The following is a 22,833-nucleotide window of genomic DNA, read 5'->3' as shown; positions in this document are numbered from 1 at the left end:
ATGTATATTCTACCAAAAGTATAATTAATATTAATTGTAACTTGTTTTTTGTTGTACCTAATATATTTAAGTTTTGCAGCAAAGATGTAAATGTCTTGTGGAATAGAGGGCCATATGGGAACACATGACAATAATTTCCCTCTCTTTGCTCTGTCTTTGTTGATTGTGGTCTTTTTCTAACTTTACCCGGAAATGTTAGTGGTAGAATAAAAATATTGATGAAGAGAAGTATATGTAAAAATATGGTGGTGACCCACACACACCAAAATGGAGCTGCTGTTTGATACACCCAAAAGCTCTTAAGTGAAGACATATTCCACTTAACATAATTCTGTAAAAGTTTGATTCCCTTGGGTAACATAAACTTTACATGAAGCTTGAATGAGAACTCTCCAAAATAGAGGGTATAGATCCAGTTGACTGGAAAGTTTATAGCACGCAGATGAGAAATGAAACACCAGAACAAGAAACAGGGATGCACTATTTCAAAGTTTTATGTCTTAAAAGAGAAGTGGAAAACCATTTAAGCCAGGTGGCCCACGTGAGCAGTACAGTTGGTGAAGAAAGATGGTCCAGAGACAGACAGGTGGAAGGCAGACTCAGTGCAGTTTCTTCAGGAGGCAGTGACCTTGAGAGGGCTGGAACCACGGTACCCAGAGTGGCTGCAAATCTGTTGTTGTTGCAGAAGGCTAAAGTGGACCATGAGCGTCTGTGTCACACACTCAGGGACTGCCTCCTCCTGTGCAGGCCTGCCTGGGTCCTCTGGGAAATATAGCTGAGGCTTCCTGTTAGGGTGACTCCAGTTCTCAAAAGAGATCCACAGACTGAGGAAATATGGAGAAGAAAAGGCTAAATGTTGAAGAAGCAGAAGGAACAAAGTACTCATTTCTAAGAAATGAAGGGGAGAAGGGTCAGTGAGATCATTTAGGTAGGCTCATGTGCCCATAATATTTTATTAAAGTAAGAAAGATTAATAAATATCTCCTGCATTCCATAAGTAAGCATCTACTGGCTCAGGCAACAATAGATTCATGGAGGAAACATCGAGAATTCTAAATTTATAAGAAACAGGTTCTCCACAGAGCAGATTCCTTTTTTTTCTAGTTTGTGAGTCTATAAATCTTACCCAATAAAACAAAGTGAGCCGAGCTTTAAAAACTATTAACAAATATATTTATTGTGGTGGATTTCTCTCCTACTAGATACACCTTGTTAGAAAGTAGTATCCCTTTAGTTCCAGGTGGACCGTTAAGCAGGCAATAAAATAGTTTTCCCCTCATTAAGAAAAAAAAAAACACTCAAATTTGCAAACATGTCACATTCTTCTCACTATAGTTCTGTTTTCCATAAAGTCAGAATTTTCTTCTAAGAAGTATGGTTTCCTTTTGGAAGAAAGTTACAGGCACATGTTACTTATATAAACCAAGGTGTAGCAGAAGAGTAACCACACAGTGCTAATATAGGTTGGAGCCCTGTCCAAAACCTCTCACAGTTCTGGAAAGCACAGATGATCTCCGGTTCTATGATTTCTTCCACAGCGTGCCTTACTCCAACCCCACACAGTATATTTAACTCTGCTATGCACGTTCAGTTTCTTGCAGATGAGGGCAACAGAAGTAATCTTAAAACACTTGCTTCTGTGATGATAAACTCTAGGATTTCAAATGCCAGGCCCTTATTCTGAGCGTTCACTAGTTCTCCAGGACAAATCCACCCTGTAAATGGAGCGATGTTTCTCTCCCCTGACAAAGCTTTGTTGAGGGACACTACATTTTTGGAGTTGCAGAATTATCTTTTGCTTCTTAAAGACAATTATTTGGAGAGTAGTTTTTATAAAGAAAAGGTGGTTCTTCTCCCGCTGTCATCGTTACATTGAGGATATCTTATAGCTTATCGATAGTTATATACAAATTTTCTCATCTTTTAAAAATACACAGAAGCACATAAGATAACCGTCTGAAAGTATCCCTTCTTTGAATGTTTGGCTCTTTGCTGTTAACTATGCTTGTATGAATATAGCAAATATTAGGAATGTTGTTTAGACAGAGTGGTAACTGATGTGTTGTCCGTTTGTAGTCCTAATGGCCAGAACAGTGTCCTGGACATCTGGTTGAGATAGCAGCATCATGAGTCTACAGTGACCTCACAGGACCCTCTAGTGTACAGTGCTGACTGATACCGATTTCTGTTGTTTCTCTCGGGCTCTTCTCTTCTGTTGCTGCTGTCTCTCTTTGCTTTCGTGCTGCTCTGAGGTCTCTCTGCTGGACTCCAAACCTTTGCTGTCAGAGGAGCTTGTTTCCTTTTTATCTTCTTTATTGAGTTTTTTTCGTTTTCGCTCTCTTCCCTTTTTCCCTAAAATAAAAGGACATTCATTTAAAAAATCATGTTTAATTATATTCTCCTTGGTTATTTTAACTTGCTAAATAGAGCAATTTTTCCCCTCAAGTTACATATTATACTCATAGATAACAAACATCCTCTTTAAGCCTTTCACTCAGTTGCTTTTGTCAAACCAGTAGAATTTGTGTGACTAATAGAATTAAAGGGCTTATTTTACATGACAGTCACTTACGCACACTAAATAGAAACTTTCCATATATTTTTTACCACATGAAATCTCTATTAATATGTAAATTTATCTGGCTCATATTTAAGGCACTCTTTTATACTCAAATTTACAAATAGTAGTTACATATTTGCAACCTGTTACTCTAAGAGAAGAGAATTGATTTGTATAACAAATATGGAAATGATAGTTCATATTGCATACCAAAATAATTATGAGTTACTTTAGCACAAAGTAAATTTAATTGCATTGCAATTTCTCTATGTACAGGGTGTGTTGATACAATTTATTAATACTGCTACAGTATAACTTACAAGGACAGAAACATTTTGTTTTAAATTGATCAAGCAGATATTTCTCAGATATATGCTGTATTTTGTGGAGGCTCTTGACCTTGAAGTGGGTTTGTAACACAGATTTAATTCAGACTCATACTGTGAGATGATTATTTTTTCCATTGAAATCAACATGACTATAAAGGTATTCATGTGGGTAGGCACACTGTATCCCATATGGAGCCAAAATGAATGGGAAATTTTATGCACTTTTATTAAGTAACTATGAAAATTTTTCATATTTTGAAAAGACACCAACATGGATAGATTTTTTTCCTATTTCCTTAAGAAAAGAAAATTAACTTCTGTAAGGTAAACTTTCTACATAAAACTTATAATTTTTAAGGATATGGTTTTAGCAAGATTCATTAACACATCTGTAATAAGACATTATTTATACTAGAATCAATTCATTATAAACCAAAACTTGGAACCAACTAGTCTTTGATGTGAGAAGTCTTAGACATTCATCCCCCACACTCTGATCCATGCAAACTTTGAAACCCATCTGATTACACTGAGGTGTTCATTATGGACGAAAGTACTTTGGAAAAGTTATTTGTATGAGAGAACCAAAATATTTTTATGTCATGAAACAGGCTACGAATAATGAATTTGGTGGTTTGCCTTCTCTTCTTGTGTTCTGGCGACAGAATCCCGGGGAATGGTGTTATTAATGCTTCGTATGTATACTAGGGACACCTCGGTCTCCTCAGATTAATGATTTTATGTCATGAATATCTTTGTCATGAGCTTGTATTTATAAATCACTCCAATTGTTTCAGAAAACTTGCCTGGTTGAGTTTAACCAAGTACATGTCCAATTGTTGAATGCTAGTGAAACAATTAATAAAAAAATGAGAGATCAGAGGAGGGCGAAATAAGCATCAAGTTACGTAGTTATTTGAGGCATAGGGAGGGGGACAAAAGCAGTCAGCTATGACTTCTAAGCTCAACTACTTATTCACTGGTTGTCCAAATTCATTTTTCTATTTCTGTTAAGGAGTATTGTGTCTGTAAAATTTCTAAAGACAGAGCCCAGGCCTTCTTATTGGTTTTAATGATATATTGGTAGAGCTGTCTTGAGTAAAGTAACTAAACAAACAAACGAACAACTCTGAAGGTCAAATTTCCCTTTCTAACCACGCAGCATAATTTCAGCTCCTTAACACCTCACAGGCCTAGCTGTTCTTTCTTCTCAGGAGTTGCTTGAGAGCAATGGATGACATAATATCTCTCGTTTCAGGGCCACCTTGAGGGTGTTTGAGTTCAACTCTAAAAAAAAAAGCCAACAAAAATCATTCCAACGTTCTACAGGAATTACTGACCTCAAACAAAATGTTATTTTAATGGAAATTATCCAGAAGTCCAGTGTTTGACATTGTTCCCTAGATGATAATCCAACACATTACAGCTGTGATCCCAGCCACAATTTTTCTTTTTCTTTTTATTGAGTATTTTATGTATTTACATTTCAAATGTTATCCCCTTTCCCAGTTTCCCCTCTGGAACCCCCCTATCTTATCCCCTCTCCCCCTGCTTCTATTAGGATGCTCCCCCTTCCACACATCCACTCCCACCTCACCACCCTGGCATTCCTCTATACTGGGGAATCGAGTCTTCACAGGACCAAGGACTTCTCCTCCTATTGAGGCCAGACAATGCCAATCTCTGCTTCATATGTGACTGGAGCCATGGGTCCCTCCATGTGAACTCATTGTTTGGTGGTTTAGTCCCTGGGAGTTTTGGGGAGTTTGATTGGTTGCTATTGTTGTTCTTCCTGTGAGGTTGCAAAACCCTTCAGCTCCTTTAGTCCTTTTTCTAATTCCTCCGTTGGGATCCCTGTCCAATGGTTGCCTTGAGCATCCACATCCAGCCGTAATTTTTAGAAACATAAGAAATGTATTGGATCTTTCTTGGTTATGGCTTTATTTAAATGTTTTTTTTTTTTGGCCACTTACAACAACCAGTTCAACTTCCCAGGTATTTTTGCTTATTAGCAAACTGATATGATTATTTCTTAGACAGAATCATGTTTGGAAGCATCTTGAAGTTTAGTATTATGGCTTTATTGTCCAAGAAATAGCTATTTAGTCTGGGTGGTGAGTGAAAACGGAGTCCCAGCTAAAGCAACAGAAAGCTAGCACTTCGTGCATGGTCGCTGCCCGCTGGAGGGTTATTATTGCACAAGAAGAAAAAAATGGGGCTCTTCTTTTCTTCGCAGGCCATGTGTTAGTAGTTGGAAAGTTCACTATTTTTCAGCACAAATAATACATTTTACTCTTGTCCAAGAAATAAAGTAGATGTTCCCAGAGTGGCTGCAGCCCATTAAAAAAAAATCACGTGCAATTTGGGATAATTTTGTAAGGTTTTCATTAAAGGGAACTTCTGTTTCTATTGTAGTAACTTGGTGAGTTTTCATTGATGTGGTTAATAGTTATTTTGTGACTCTTTTGCAATTTTGCAAACTAAGCATTTCAATTAGAACAATCTGGTGTGTGTGTGTGTGTGTGTGTGTGTGTGTATGTGTATGTGTGTGTGTATGTGTATGTGTGTATGTTTGTGTGTGTGTGTGTGTGTGTGTGTGTGTTTTCCTTCACTGTATTTATATGTGTATTATACTCATGACTACGTGTAGGTGGGCCTGACTGGATTGTGACATCTATTTCCCTCTGTGTTCTAGCTATGTGAAGTAGGTTTGAGAAGAAATCATCAAAGAGAAATTCCTGTTAGTAATTTGGTAAAATCTGAACCTGCTAGGATTTGAGTGTCCTCTTTAGAACCCATGTTAACATTTAATTGCCACAGTAACCTTAGTTTTAAAGGGGCCTTGAAAGGGTGATTGCATTTTGGGAACTCTGCCCTTGTAAATAGATGAATGTTGTTATCATGGCAATGGGTTATTGCAGGGATGGATTCCTGATAGCAAGAACGAGTTTGGTTCATTTCTCCTCTCGGCCTCACACAAACACACTGGCTTTCTAACATTAATCATGCAGCTGGAGACTCCTCATGAAACAGCAATGCCGCATCCTTCGCCTTCTCCAGATCCACGAGATAAGTAAGCTTCTACTGTTTACAACACAGTCTGCGAGAGCCTTTTAGAAAAGCAGAAAATAGACAACATAGTCTTGTAGAGAGCCACTTGCTGTGGAGTTTAGAATACCATCCTTCGGGTCAGAGAACACTGGTCAGATTCTTTGTCTAATTCAAGTAGTTGCATAACGTTTTGCAAGTGTATGATAAGCCTCGGGATTAACTGATACTTCAAATACAAACAGTCCTTTCTCTTTGCTGAACTATTAAAGGTCGAGTAAGATGTTTGTAGAACACTCTGCATGGTGCCTGACATGGCAGCCATGCGATAAACAAAAGCTAATATTGTGATCATACAGCATCGGCATGTTATTACTCTTCGCCTCATGCTAAAGGTATGCTCTAACCTGAAGCCACGTGTGAGGAACACAAAAACCGTGGTCACATGACTAGCAAGCTCTCACAGGGAACACGCAGGAAACACAGGACTCCGCTGAGAAAAACTTCGTGTAATTCTTCAGATCATGTTTAAGTTATACCTAATCGAAGGACAGTTTGCCAGGCAGATGAAGAAAGAGGTCAGAGTAAGCAGTGGGTGATGCCAGCATGTGACGGCATGCGAGGACATGGTGACCTGGGACGCTGAAGGTACACTTCCGTGGTTTGATCAGAGTCTATATATAGGGAGTTACTGAGAAGTCCTGGATTCGATAGCCACCTTTGGAATTTGTCCCGAAGTGCCAGTGTCACTGAAAACCCTGGAAGGACAACTATCAGAATCCCAGAACACAGCCGAATTTAGAGATTATGTGATAAGTTTTGAAGGGGGGGGGAAAGCAACTGTATATTTTAACATGTGATATTTCAGTTTCCAGAAGCTTGTTCTATGTGACGAATCCACAAAGGGAGTTCAGCTGGTATTTATAATTCAGCCTGACAGTTTTATACTTTTAATTTTTGTCAGCTTCCTACCCTCACACAAATGTCTTTTAGACATATTCATCGCCCGATGCACTCCTTTAAGACACTGACTTTCCAAAGAGTAACTGGAACCTCTGTGCAGACAATGAAGCCATACCTGATTTAAGGACTTAATAAAAATTAGCATCACAATTGTGAATATGCAATAGATAATGTTGAGATTGTGAATTTATTTTCTACTGATGAGAAAACCACATATAGACTTTTGCGTAAGCACTGTCTCGAATCTTCTATAGCTCTGCCTCTAAACATAGATGACTTTTTAAAATGCAAGTTCTTACACACTGTGTCTGGAGACTAAGGCTTGCTTTTTATAGAGTCTGTAGTTAACAAGTACAGCCTAACTTCATGTTTCCTTTCCTTTCCTTCTTTCTTCTCCTTCCTTCTTTCTTTCACTTTCTTTCCTCCTCCTTCTTTCTTCTTTAAGTATTTTCTTTTATTGCCAATGATTTTTATGTGAAATAGAATTATATCTCTTCTTCCCTCCCTTTTGCTCCCTCCAACCCCTCTCTCAAATTCTTTCCATGTCCTTCACCACTCTCACATTAACAGCATCATTTTCTTTGTTACTGCTACATACCATATATATATATATATATATCTTACATACATATACAATCTTATACACACATATAATGTATTGAACAATAATTATGCATATATAAATATACGTTACATATTATATATGATATGTATCATATATATATGCACACATACACACACATATATACAAGCTTATGAGTTTATTTTGATATCTGCCACACCTGAAAACTGTATTTATAGAGAAATAGGAGAAGCCAATTTTCTTAAATACATGCTATTAAAGTTTAGTTGAGATCACATGGTTACTAATGATACATTTTCCATAATGTTATAAAATTTGCCATGACTTATTAATTTGTAAGGCAAGTTTTAAATTAGGTATATTTAAAGTAGGAACTGAGATGGGATATGAAAATTAGTTGCAAGCAGTGTCTTAAAAATATGTCCAAATCCAATTATGACCAAAAAAGATGAATAAACTTTTAAAACGGAGAGTAGAATATATCTTGAATTATTTTCTCTTCATATATTCCATGGTATATATTCTGTATTAGACATGAAAGTTCCATGGGAAATCATAAACCTTATATGTTCAATGTATGTTCAAAAATGTGAATGAGAGGAGCTTTTCCTAGAATCATAAGTGAGAACAATTACTTAGATTATAAATTCCCAGGGTTTTTTGTTTTTGTTTTTTTCTTCCACTTAGAAACGTTTAATGGAGATATTTGAATTGTAGATAGAGAACAAATACTTTTTATGAGGATTGTATTCCATGTGATTCGAAGATATTAGTATTAAATAATATGTCATTTGGTAGAAATGAAAAAAAAATGTTTAAAGGGTTTATTTGTAAAGTTCTCAAAATTTCCATTAGGGGGAGCTAAGGAGCTTTAAGTAGTTCCTCGTTTCAAGAAAAGCTAGGCTAAACATTTTAGTAAAATCTATAAGTGTATTTCCCATTGTAGATTGAGAAATAAACATCACCAATTCCATGACTCCAACCAACTAGGGAAATAACCCTTCAGAAAGATAAAATTTACCCACTAGGCCTTTAGTGGGATTCAACCCACCAATAGCCTGTGGCTTTATATGTTAAAGGGGAGTTAGTCTGATTCTGATTCGTGAGTCTAAATTTGGCCCGTTTTTATGTACAAAGGACACAATTTGCAACTTTCAATAGTTTTAGGTACTCTGTTACTGCAGAAAGTTGCAAGGAATGGGGGCTACAGTACAAGTATTTTTATGCAGCAATTATGATCTGTTGTGCAGATACATACTTAAAAGGCCTTTGACCTGTGGGCTGTATAAACACAGGGCAGCCTGACCCAGTGTTGAAGAACACAGCTGACAGCTATCAAGGCCAAATGTCCTTCTCAGCTATATTACTACCCAGTAGAGCTGACATGAGAAACACATTCAAGCCTTTTGTCCTGCTTTGCTTCTTTGGTTTTAGGAAAATAGATCCAATTATTGCCTCTGCTGCAATTTTAAGAAATATAGTTTAAAAAACAGTAAGAGACTGGACATCTTTTATAGATGAATTAGGGAGACATTTAATTTCTTCAACTTCAAATTAAACGCTCTCCAAGTTATGTACTCTGTCAGTTTATAGGCAAATCAGTTCTGTTCCTTTTCCACTTGACTTGTAGGGTGCTTTTGATTAATTAGCCAAAGTTAATGTGACATATTAGTCTGCACTCTACTACATACTGTTAATTAGGGTAGTCTCCTGATGAAGTCATGTTTGCAGTGACAGCCCTCTGATCAGTGGGGTCTGTTAAGACTTAGATTTGGGTTTTACCCTCAACTGGAAAATCAAATTTTAAGAGGCACCGCCTATTCGCATTGCGCTCTTTTCAGAATTCAGAAAAAAGGAAACGTTTAAGGAAGACACTTGATGTACATGTTAGGAGGAGGCGGAAGGAGATAAACTAAAGGCAGACTTCGGGGTTCTTGTCCTCTGTGACTTTCCCTGCTTCCTTCCTCACCCACTTGGCTGGCCTCGCACTCCTCTTCCGGCTAGTTCCTGTATCCCTACCCCTACCCCACACCCGCATATTGTCTTTTGATCCCATACGCACGTTAACTGGGATCCACAATTTCTAGAATCCCCTGCCTTCCCTTATATTAAATTCGCTGGCCATGCGACCTTGTCAGGGAACCATCCTTGCTTTCTAAACTTTCCCTTGGCTTGCGTATCTTACTTAGCTTCTCACGTAGGTGCCCTTGGCTCCCAGGGATGATTGTAGAGGCTGGGGACAATTCTGGAGGTGCAGGCCTGCAATGGCACCCACTCAGGAGGCCGAGAAAGGGTCTCAATCAAGTTCAAGGTAAGCCTGAGCAAGTTAGGGAGAGCTTGTTTCAAAATAAAACAAAATAGCTGGGAACTCATGAGCAGAGTGCTTGCCTACTGTGTGCAAAGATATAAGTTCCATCCCTAAAACAATCATTTTTTTCAAATTTCAGGCAACATATATTTAAAAGAGTAATGATCACCAAAATTCAATGAACCCTTCTATAACTTGTAGTTAACATCCTGATGAGGTAACCCAATCACAGAAAAACACACATGGTTTGCACTCATTGATAAGTGGATATTAGCCCAAATGCTCGAATTACCCTAGAAGCACAGAACACATGAAACTCAAGACGGATGATCAAAATGCGAATGCTTCACTCCTTCTTTAAAAGGGAAGCAAGAATACCCTTGGTAGGGAATAGGGAGGCAAAGTTTAGAACAGAGGCAGAAGGAACACCCATTCAGAGCCTACCCCACATGTGGCCCATACATATACAGCCACCAAACTAGACAAGATGGATGAAGCAAAGAAGTGCAGGCTGACAGGAGCCAGATGTAGATCTCTCCTGAGAGACACAGCCAGAATACAGCAAATACATAGGCAAATGCTATCATTAAACCACTGAACTGAGAACGGGACCCCCGTTGAAGGAATCAGAGAAAGGACTGGAAGAGCTTAAAGGGGCTCGAGACCCCATATGAACAACAATGCCAAGCAACCAGAGCTTCCAGGGACTAAGCCACTACCCAAAGACTATACATGGACTGACCCTGGACTCTGACCTCATAGGTAGCAATGAATATCCTAGTAAGAGCACCAGTGGAAGGGGAAGCCCTGGGTCCTGCTAAGACTGAACCCCCAGTGAACGTGATTGTTGGGGGGAGGGTGGTAATGGGAGGAGAATGGAGAGGGGAACACCCATAGAGAAGGGGAGGGGGAGGGACTAGGGGGATGTTGGCCTGGAAACCAGGGAAAGGGAATAACGATCGATATGTAAGTAAGAAATACCTAAGTTAATAAAGATGGAAAAAAAAAAGAATGTGTCTGTATGCTTTTTAACTTTTCGAAAATGAGAAAAAATGAGGGTTTGCTAAACACCCTCTATTTCTTATGTCAACTCAACCCCACATATTTTTCCATGGTAAAGTTTATTTTATGTACTAGGCATGTTAGGATATTAATAATGATGGATAATTATTAGTGAAAACAATGATAACAACATATTGCAATAAAAGTTACGTTGCTGTGTCTTAGTCTGTCTTTCTTAATGTATTTTCTGTATCCATCCCTGTTCTTATGACAATATGAGGTCTAAGGGCTATGATAAGCTACTATACTCAAGTTCCTGAAACATCAACAGTGTGATGCAGGGAGAGCCCATGTAACTGAGGTGGCTATTTAAGTGAGTATACGTCATTCACAAGGCAGGTATGCTAGACACAGAGTGGATGGCACGTGGTTTCTTTATTTCTAGAATATGTCACTTATGTGTCAGAACCACAGTTGAATGTGAGTGTCGAACAACGGGAAGTTAAACCTTGGGTAAGAATCGATGGCTTGACTGGGATTGGAGGGGTCCATGAATGAGAGCACTTGCTACGTGAGCAAGACAGCCTGAGTTCAAACTCTAGCCTCCCCATACAGTTGTGAATACCTGTAACTATGGAGCTGGTGGCCAGAGACAGATGGAGCCTGGCCTAGCTGAAATAGCAAGAGAGAAAATATATCAAAATACACACACACACACACACACACACACACAAACATATACATATATACATACATACATACATACATACATACATACATATGGTAGAATGCTATAGTGAAAGACACATGATCACTTAATAAAGTCGTCCGGCCTCCACATGAAAGTGCTAGGGTGTGTTCATTCAAACACGTGTACATATTCAATGTACACACACACACACACACATTACTGTGCATTATATTTATTATATTAAATTCAGAAACATTATTTTGCTATTAAACTACCACCATAAAAACGGTTTTAATCGTTTTCAAAATTATCAGGTAGTTTTATATTTTCTTATTATCAAAATAGATAAAAGCTCTTGACATCCTACTGAGACTTGAACACAGTCCTTTTATGAACCATTTTATTTTCATAAACAACATAAAAATCTATTATTACAATGTTTTAGGAACTTTATTTTAGTAGTTTTTTTTTTCCCCTGGAGCTGAGGACCAAACCCAGGGCCTTGTGCTTACTCGGCAAGCGCTCTACCACTGAGCTAAATCCCCAACCCCCACTTTTAATAGTTTTAAAGAACATTTTTTTAATGACTTATTTATTTTTCCTTTCCTGTGTTTGAATGTTCGTTTGCTTAGATGCATGTGTGTGTTGACTGTGGAGGTCAGAGGAGGGCATCAGACTCCCTGGGGCTGGAGTTACAGGTACTGACCTGTGTAAGGCTTACATGTGGGAATGGAGCTCAGGGCCTCTGCAAGAATACGTGCTCTTAACCACTGAGCTATCTCTTCAATGCCTTTAGGAAAATCTAAGAAAGTTCTCCCACTTATCTTCTGTTTACGTACATTAATCACTTAGCAGTCAGAAATTTGAATTTTGGTTCATGTCCTGATTAAGTTTTCTATGACCCTTCACACAGTGATAAATCAATCCCAAACCATGAACTCTGTCTCTCTGAGCCTGTGCTCCTTGACTGCATATGCCCTCAAGAAACTTTATGGTACTGGATATTACTTAGTAGTACATCTTCTTGTTGTAATGAGTTTTAAATGAATTAAAAGTGAAAAGAGAAAGTAGCTAATTTTTAAAAAATCCAAAGTGTTCGCAGTATTTTAAAAACGTACTAGTTTTAAATGTGAAGTGAACCTTGCTAGATAATATTTTTAAAACAAGGTAGGGAATTGTAGGTTTAACGGTGTCCCCTGTACACTCCTCCTCCCCCATAGGGTTCAGCAGATCCGGGAAGCAAAATGAGGGCAGTTTTATCTGCTTACTCCATACTGCTGCAGGGCGGGTTTCAGTCTAGGGCAGCTCCAGGGGTTGGGAAGTGTGGTCTTAGATTCAGGAGAGCTGGCTGGGGGGTGTGGGGGGTGTCTCGGGCTCTTGGAAAGAGCTGTAGGCAAGGGGCTTCTCCGTGGCTCCCCATGGAGGACCCCAAAGAAAAGAAGCCGTCTGTGGTTTTAAGGTGTTTATTGTCATGGTGGAAAGTGGATGAATAAAACTCTACTCCACTTCTCAGAGTGGGCCTGAGATTAAAGACCTTTTGCAGAGAGGCGTGTCTGGGAAGAAAAGGTTATTGGCTAAGCCTCCAGGCCTTTGGGTATCTTATTCTTATGGAGATCTGTCTTGAGCCTACATCCCCACAGCTCACATCCTCTACCACTTAAGTGACTAATGGCCACAAATCTATGAAGGGCTGCAGCTAGTGACTGGCCTGGTTTCCCGAGAATGAGGCAAAACGCCTACCATCCCTTTCAGGGTCACAGGGTCTTAAACCTCAACCTGGAACCAGGGTGCCTTTCACAGTTCCACAAGGCATGGCACTTTATATTAGATATTTTATATTTAATATTACTTTTGTGGTTATATTTTTCTTAAACTGCTTGTTATTTGTCTAAATGTTCAATCGAAGCTAGTTATTTAAGTATTTTCAGTGTAAGAATTCTTATTCTTCTACCGCATAAGGTCTGACTACAAAACTCTTGGGCACTGAATCAAACATATTAATTTATATGTTGAAATGTCTTGATTGTTGCATGTTTGAATAGCACCTTTTGAAAGACCTGCTGAGTTTTAAACAATCCTAACTACTGGATAAACATATGTATTCTGTTAGTCACTTAATGTCAAATGTATCTTTAAATTCATTACAGTTTAGTTCATTAAATTTTTTTGGTTCATTTCTTTACTCATAAAAATCATGACTACCTTATCTATATTACAACCTACTAACAAGTTATTTTGCATCGAATATTTTGGTTGTTTTATATGCCAGCCATAAACTTTTATACACTATAAACTGAAATGAGAATACTTACAATTCAGGGATTTGTAGAAGTTTTTATTGCTTGTGAATGTATTTTTGATCAAGTATATTCTCAACTATTTCCCTGTCAGTGCTCCAACTGAACTATTACCTCCCAATTTTAATTATTTGTTTTTTAAACCCATTGAGTCCATTTAGTGCTGCCAGGATGTTCGTGAGTCTAGGGTCATTTTATGGAGCATTTGTAGCCTCTCAAGGGCTGAATTACAGAAAGACAAAAAACAAAAACAAAAACAAACAAACAAAAAAAACCAAACCAAAACAAGAAAAACAACCAAATAAAATCCACTGATTTTCCCTGTTGCAGAAACCATGGGTAGCTCTTCAGTTTAAAGGTGGGATTTTGTGACCGCTTCTCTTCCCTGTGATGGGACTTTGGCTTGATCTTGTGCATGTCCTATACATGTCCTATGCAGGCTGTCCCAACTACTGTGAGTCAAATGTGCATCCGCCCTGCTCTGCCCAGGAAATGCTGTGTCTGTAGTTGTCTACTGTCTCTGATTCTTACAATCTTTCTCTCACTCCCTGATGTCATGCTCCCTGAACTTTGGAAGGAGTGGTGTGATACAAATATCCCCTTTGGGGCTGAATATCCTGGAGTCTCCTATTCTCTGCACCTTGACCAGCTGTTGGTTTCTATGTCAATTACCATTTACTGAAAGACCAAGCTTCCCCAGTGAGGGTTGAGAGCTGCATTAATTTATGGGTATAAGGATAAGCCAGCAGAGGTTGATTTAACGTTATTTTCATTTAGCATAATAATAGTAATAGGCTCTCCCCAAGGACACATGACCCGCCTAACCATGGGTTGGCTTTATCAGTGGTATCAGATATGCGTTCCATTTTATGAAGCATGTCTTAAATTCAGTAAGAAAGCTACTGGTTACAATTATAGCATTCATACCAATATTGTACCAGTAAGCAGTGGCTAAGCTCTAACATTTTCATAAAATGAAAAGACATAATCATAAAAATGTACTTGTAATATTATGTCTTATTAAAAAATTTCAATTTGGACCTAATCTTTTCAAAATATTAACGAGTATCTCCAAATAGACTTATATGCTCATGTTCTTTGTGTGTGTGTGTGTGTGTGTGTGTGTGTGTGTGTGTGTTAGTGAGAGAGAGAGAGAGAGAGAGAGAGAGAGAGAGAGAGAGAGAATACATTGTCTGTGAGAACACAGGAGGAGGACATTAGGTGTTCTGTTATACTATTTTCTACCTTATTCCTTTGGCAGGGTCTCATACTGAACCTAGAGTTAGACTGACAGCCAGGGGGCCCTAGAAATCCCCATCTCATGACAGCTCTGGGATTATAGGTGAATATATGGCCATACACAACTTTTTATGTGGCTATTGGGGATTTGAAATTAGATCTTCATGACTATGCAGCAAGAATTCTTAACAACTGAGACTTCTTTCAAAACCATCCTCTTTTTATTTGTGAGATATGTGTGTGTATATATATATATATATATATATATATATATATATATATATATATATATATATAAAATGCAGTTTTCCTTCTCACTCTCCACCCGGTTTGCATCCTTGGTTCATTAAGAACACTTATAAGCCTGTGTAATATTCACATCCAATATAGTTGCCCTCAAGGAAACTCCAGTGTCTTACATAAAGTTAAGTAGAATTTATATATAAAATTAAATAGAATTTATAACCTACAATCTTCTTATACACTTTAAATCATTTTTACAGTATTTATTATACCTAATACATTATCTACAACTTGTAAGTAAGTCATTATGCTTACTTGTTAAAGAATAATGACAAGAATAAAAGTCTGAGCATGTTCAGGACATATGCCTTTTCATCTGAAGTTAGTTGAATTGTCAAAGTGTGGTTTGGAGAATAATTTTTTTTCAAAGAACTTCAGCAAGTTCTCTTGGTAATTTATACATTAAAAGCAGAGAAAAGACTCTTAGAAATCTCTATATGCAGATTTGGATTATAAAGCACATAAATTATATGGTCTGTAAATTTCCTATAAAACTATTTACAACTATTGGTCAGACTATCCAGCAACTCCACTACATTTGGAAAAATGTCTTCTTTACTTCCTGACTGTAATTAGCTCCTTTATAAAAGAGTTTTTAGGGTTGGGGATTTAGCTCAGTGGTAGAGCGCTTGCCCAGCAAGCGCAAGGCCCTGGGTTTGGTCCCCAGCTCCGGGGGGAAAAAAAATTAAAAGATTAAAAGAGTTTTTACATTCTTCCTCAGAAATTCTGTGCCAATTTAAAATGACCCTGGCACCAATCAATAGGAAGGCCACAAGTCCTGTCTATAGGCCAGATTGCTCAGAAAGCGTACATTCTCAAAAGAAATTTTCTTTGTGTATATTCACGTTCTTGGTCTAAATCGTTCTGAGTTGACTCATGTTTTCCCAGCTCCAGCTGAGGGACTACATTCTAGCCAGAAGCCTGATAGGCAGACAGGTACACTGAGGTGGGGGGCGGGGGGATACAAGCCATAAAGAAGGCATACTTCTGTCTTCTATATTCAGGACAAAAGAATTGGCAAGCTTCTGTCCCTTCTAGTGAGCTGTCTTTCTGACTGACCTACCCAGGCAGGCCCTGGACATTGGCTGTGAGCCAGGCAGCCAGGGGAAATGATTTCAGAAAACAACATCTCTTCTCCATTTTGTAAGAGCCGTCTTTCCTCTCTGCTCATGCTTCTTTGCTTTGGATAAAATTTGCTCCTAGCTCCTGACTGCTGTGTCTGAGACATTCCCTCCCTTTCGAGTGCTGTACCCAGTGAGCCATCTGCTCAGTCCTGTGTCAGTATTCGACTCTTGATATTTAGGTTTTGATATTTCCCTTTTGATATGAGGTAGTATAATCATGGCACTTTGGGCAGAGTTGTGAATAAAAATGCACTTGGTCTTACCCATTTTTCTACAGCTGCTCACAGCATAGCCTTCCATGTGTAGAAGAGATGTTCTCAAATCTCTTCATGGTTACTACTCAGCAGAAGCTCCTGTTGGTATTGTTTTAAAAAGGGAATCTCTAAGCCAAGGGCATTGTCTTCATCTTTGATGAAATATAGCTTTTTAATTAGTGGGAGAGGCCGTTGTTTCCAAAAACTGAACAGAACGCGACTTGGGAAATTTACTCCAGCTGGGAAAATTGAAGAACTGAACGAACTCCAAAGATAGACAGTTCTCTAGGCATGTATCATTTGATTTTCATTTGGAGAAATTTCTCCTTGCTCCAAGAATTTGTCTCAGAATTTTGTTCTTCCCAGACAGAAAAGGAAGTGTTGATAGCCATGTTTGATTCTGCTCCACTTCCTCCCTTACCCGAGCTGTCTGCTTCGGTGACTGACAGGACTGGATGCCGCATCTTTGCTGACAGGCTTGCAAGATTGATTATACAAGAAACTGTGGCATTATTCTCCCCCTCTGTCACCCCCTTATGCGCTAGTTCACTCTGCTGTCTATTTCTAGTTCTCTGACAGTCCACCCTGTCTTTAGTTTGAATGGTTTTCTATCCTGTGGGTAGAACAAATAATTGTAATATAGAGTCCCATAACAGCAAGAAAAACAACCTGGAAGTGTGCACTTTGTGATAGTTTTGCTAAACACATCACAGACTTTTATGGCTGCTGATTATTATTTCCATCTACTTATCGATTACATAAAGCTAATTATAACATGCTTGAATATTCTTAAGTGCATTTTGGGGCTTAGATTCACTGTTCCCTTTGTCCTTGTCTTTGCTGTATACCATTTCCAACTCTTGTCCTAACTGGTTTGAAGAACACACAGGAGCTGAGGTCATACTACAGCAGTAGGGAGCGTGTTTAACACACACAAAGTCCTGGGTTCTGTTCCTAACACCAGGCAAGCATTCTAGTCGAAGTACTCATAGAAACTTTACATAATATTCTAATTTCTTTCTTGCTGTGATAAAACAAACCCTGTCATAAAAGCAACTGAGGAGTAAGGTTCACAATTCCAGAATATAGTCATCACCACAGAGAAGTCAGAGAAAAAGATGCTTGAGGTGGCTGGGTCAGATTATATCCATAGCCAAGAGCAGAGCGAAACATCAGTGTGTATGCTGCTTGCTTGCTTGCTTGTTCTCTTGTGTTCAAGCTGGTGTCTGGACTCTTAGATGCTTCAGACCTTCTATTTGCCACCTACCTGGTGTCCCATTCCACCCGGCTGAGAGAGCAGTGTTGAAAACACTGGACTGTGTCTTACTACACCACTTAAATGTTAACACAATTTGCCACAGACATGCTACAGGCTAGCCCAAACGTTGACAACCCTTTATTGAGTTCTAGGCTTCACCAAACAATAAAAGCTAATTATCATACTTATATTAAACTTCGTGATCAATTCATTTCACTTATAATGTAAGAAAGAGCCAAAGGATAGAGTTCACCTGCAGGAAGACGTGTGGGTTGTTGGAATGATGGCTTCTCCCATTCTCTATAACAATACCGATTGAACATGCTTTCCACATGCTTTGTCTCACCCAGCAAGACAGCTCTTTGTAATTGCTTTCCATAGTGGTTACATAGTGACTTCATTTACTTAAAATATTTTCATGGTTGAATGTTCAATGATTTATAAGCATTAGAAAGGTTTTACTGTGTCTTATTTATAACATTTCACCATTCTTTGTCTATCACTGTCTATGTAGCCAGAGTGGGTGAGGGTTGGAAGAATAGACACATGTGTATCAAATATGCTTGGTTGTTTGTATGTGTATGTATGCATATATTTATTTATAGATCCTTTTCAACCACAGATGGATAAGTTCTATTTTTTTTGGTAGATTTAAAAATATAAATTCCAAGACGGCTGGCTTTCAATTTAATCTTTGATAATTTTAAATGGAAATTTTTCCTTTGAACGACCATTTCAAAAGTTTGAATCTTCAAGAGGTTTCTCTTTTACTATCTTTTCCTTTTTTCTCCTTTTCCAAAATAGTGTCTCTAGCCCAGACTGACCTCTAAGTCCCTACATAACTAACATGACCATGAACTTCTGAGCCTCCTGCCTTCACCTCCGGAGCTGGGATTACAGGTATAACCTGTTATGCTCATGTTGTGCAGTAAAATTTTTCTTAACTATAGTTTCATATATTGAAATAGCATGTAGCCTGCCTTGTATTTTTCTTTATAAAGAACTATTAGAGAAGACAGAATATGGTTTTGTAATAAACACCTGATTAAGGCAAAATAAATCAAAGAATCACTTTCATTTTGAGGAAATGCAAAAATCTTGATATTTTAACAGTATTGACAGAATTATAACATAATTTTTGTGATGCTTCTTTGTTTTACGTAGTATGGTTCCTTCTATTACTTTGATTTGCTATTACAATATATAAACAAATTTGTATTTCTTTTACAGAGTATCTAAGTGATATTGAATTTTGTTTCTATTTTTTTTATGTTAAGTAGAATGACTTGTGTGGAAAGACTGAAGAACTTATCCTATAGAAATTCTATCTTAATTTTGCTCATTAGTTTTCTAACATGGAGTGCAGTGCCTAGGTCAGGCTGAGGTGAGGATAATGTTGCGAGGTTTCTAGGGATGGGTTTCTAACCCATTTGCATGCTTTCGTGCACGGGAGAAGCATGTAAGATACATATTCCTCTTTCCTTGGTGAGTATCAGCTCATTGCTCTGAAACCAGGTGGTAATTCCACTTTTCTTTTTGTCAAGAGTCATGCCATAGCTGCTCAATCAAGATGTATTGACTAAATTCGATGAACATGTAGAACTCTTTTTCCTTAATTTCATGGGCATCGTGCAATGAAGATAAGGTTAGGATGGGCACACATTAAGATAGATGCCTGAACTACTATATTTCTCCTGTGTTTAGAACTCTGTGTTCCAGACAAATTGTCTCAATAAGCCTTATTACTATGGAGTTCTCATCCTGTTAGAGAACTTCTCTTCAAATACTGGATTCAAGTGGTGACAGCCCACTCAGAGTCATCATGCTCCTCGCAAAAATCATTCCAGCTGGTCACATGCTAGTATGTCCTTTTTGGGACCAAGCCAATGATTGAGTCACTTAGAGCACGACAAGAAGAGACTCTGGGAACTCACGTTCCAGAGACAGAAGAGTCTCTGGATTATATTTCTTCTTACTCTACAATTTTGAATTTTGGAGGATTCTTAGAGAGTTAAGAGCTCCCATATTTCCAGGAGGTTGGGCATGTGGGCACATTCCAGTCAAAGCTCAAAGCTGAGTAAAGACCTAACAAGAGTTTTTCTAAGATCAAATCTAAGAGATCATCTTGTACAGCAACAGGAGGGAAGGAAGAGAGTGGATTGTGAAAAGTTGAAAGTTTCTAAAAACAACTTTCATTTGCTTAAATTATCTTCCACAGCAGACATACATGGTGGGTTTGGGAATGTGGCTTTCTTTTAAAGTCATGAAATATGATCCTGGCTCATCTTGCATCAATGCTGGGGCTTTTATTCTCCTTTGAAGTGGTGCTACATAGTTTCAGAAGCCTGAGTTGCCCTTGGGTCTTGAACGACTGTGGCTTTTGCTGTAATCCACTGAATTTTGCTTTCTGCGCGATGCCACCCAAATGAAAGACAGTTGAGTAGTGTGAGGAAACTTCTACTTTAGAGGGTATAGTAAGGGCAGCACGCAGCATTCTTGGGGAAATTAATGGGGATAAAAAGTCTTGGGAAAAATTTAAATACGTGACCTGAAAATGGAAGAAATATGTGTCAGGGTATGACGTAATGAATCATGCTGTCTTGCTCAAACTTGAGGAATGTATTTGTTATTTAAATGAGGTATTTAGAAATCATATAAGGTGACCCTGGAAACAAGATCTGACAAAATAGAAATGATTGTGCCAGTTTGAATGCACGTTTGTATGTGGTGTTAATGGATGTGTGGACTTTTGGAGGCCAGAAGCTGACTTAGACCTTTGGGTCAAAAATCACTAAATCAGAAAAATAACAGGTAACAAGCCCTAGAAATTCATCTTCATTTTCTCTTGCTCTGCAGTTCCATGCACGCGCATAGGCACTTTTTAGCTTTTTGGAGGTGTGCTAAGATCTAAACTTAAGTCCTAATGTTCACAAAGAGGACACTTCTTCCCCTGGAACCACCTCTCCAGCACCAGCAATAATGGTTTGAAAAGTATAAATACCTTTAAATAGTCCATGCTTTGAATTTTATTCTCTGAGCAAAAGGAACCACTTTCTTCTGTATCTGAAGACCATCTTAATGTAGAAAGTGGATTGTGAAGTCAATGGTTGTATAAAAACCTTGCTTATAAAGATTAAAACAGAGACAGAAGGAACACCCATTCAGAGCCTGCCCCACATGTGGCCCATACATATACAGCCACCCAATTAGATAAGATGGATGAAGCAAAGAAGTGCAGGCCGACAGGAGCCGGATGTAGATCTCTCCTGAGAGACACAGTCAGAATACAGCAAATACATAGGCGAATGCCAGCAGCAAACCACTGAACTGAGAATAGGACCCCCGTTGAAGGAATCAGAGAAAGAACTGGAAGAGCTTGAAGGGGCTCAAGACCCCATATGTACAACAATGCCAAGCAACCAGAGCTTCCAGGGACTAAGCCACTACCTAAAGACTATACATGGACTGACCCTGGACTCTGACCTCATAGGTAGCAATGAATATCCTAGTAAGAGCACCAGTGGAAGGGGAAGCCCTGGGTCCTGCTAAGACTGAACCCCCAGTGAACGTGATTGTTGGGGGGAGGGCAGCAATGGGGGGAGGATGGGGAGGGGAACACCCATAAAGAAGGGGAGGGGGAGGGGCTAGGGGGATGTTGGCCCAGAAATCGGGAAAGGGAATAACACTCGAAATGTAAATAAGAAATACTTAAGTTAATAAAAAAAAAGTAATGGGGTTGTGGATTTAGCTCAGTGGTAGAGCGCTTGCCTAGCAAACGCAAGGCCCTGGGTTCGGTCCCCAGCTCCGAAAAATAGAAAAAAAAAAGAAAAAAAAGATTTAAAAAATACCTAAAGTAATGCTTAATTATGATGACGCTATGAAACCATGTGTCGATTAAGCCATTTCAAGGAATCGAAATGTCTTGATCTGGCTCTAGTAAAATCTCAGGAGCACTTAATTGATTTATGTTTGGGGGCTACTTCTTAACTTTTTCAAGTCCACAGGCATTAGTAAAACTATGAAACTATGAAACTTCCAACTTCCTGTTTTCAGATGTGTGACTCATTTGTCGACGGCTAACCAGTTTATTATTATCACACGTGTACTTACACATGAACGCACTTCCCATGCTGTGAGTGTGGAAGTCAGGGGACAGCTTTCCTGGTTCAGTTCTCTCCTTCCACCATAGGTTCCTGGGATGCAACTCAAGTTTGTACATCAAGTATTGAGCCTCCACACCTAACTGCTAGAGTATCTTTTCTGTAAAAATTGTTTTAGGTTAAGTGTGTACATGTGTGCATATGTGTGTGCATGCACATGTGTCCCTGCATGCATGCATGTGTGTATGTGTATATGTATGTATATGTGCATACAGGCTTGTATGTATATGTGTATGTGTAAACATGTGTGTGGGTGTGTGTGTGTGTGTGTGTGTGTGTGTGTGTGTGCAAGTGCTTCTCTGTACCTTTTACCATGCTGTGATGTTGCCTACCTACAGCACAGACAGCTATCCTCTTCTTTTGTTGATACCTTGGTTTTATGTCTCCAGTGTTGTCTGCCTTAGTTTCACAAGGTATAGAGACCCCCACAAAGCTAACTTGGTTTTTTTTTCTGTTCAATTTGTTTTTGTTGAATACCTCCCTTTTCTATCTATAAGTTGCCATATTGCTCTACTCAAATTCTATATCTCTGTACTCATTGGTTATCTGGCATTTTCACTTTGATAAATACTATTCAATCAAAAGTTCTTTTGCCTTTCCACAGACAGAAAATTCACTTTGGCCTTCAGGACCCTAAAGAGTTTATTCCCTCTTACAAAGTCTGCTTTTGCCCCTTTTTATGAGAAAACTGTAGACCTCTAAGTAAGTCTAACT

General features: G+C 38.6%; 1 protein-coding gene across 2 annotated transcripts in view; it reads right to left on the bottom strand.

Moving 5' to 3' along the window:
- Window positions 1-476: 476 nt before the first annotated feature.
- Window positions 477-22,833, bottom strand: part of Rspo3 (R-spondin 3) — an 84,739-nt gene continuing 62,382 nt past the window's right edge. Inside the window, exons 5-6 of one of the 2 annotated variants that reach the window (XM_017589545.3) lie at window positions 2,180-2,352; window positions 477-824 (exon numbers count right to left, since the gene is read on the bottom strand). In XM_017589545.3, the coding sequence (XP_017445034.1) occupies window positions 807-824; window positions 2,180-2,352 (191 nt within the window). In that variant the 3' untranslated portion in view covers window positions 477-806. 2 annotated transcript variants of the gene reach the window in all.

This window comes from Rattus norvegicus, chromosome 1 (genome assembly GCF_036323735.1).
Source record: "Rattus norvegicus strain BN/NHsdMcwi chromosome 1, GRCr8, whole genome shotgun sequence".
Classification (NCBI taxonomy): Eukaryota; Metazoa; Chordata; class Mammalia; order Rodentia; family Muridae; genus Rattus; species Rattus norvegicus.
Note: the sequence above shows the minus strand (reverse complement) of the source record. Positions and strands in the feature narration are given on the sequence as shown.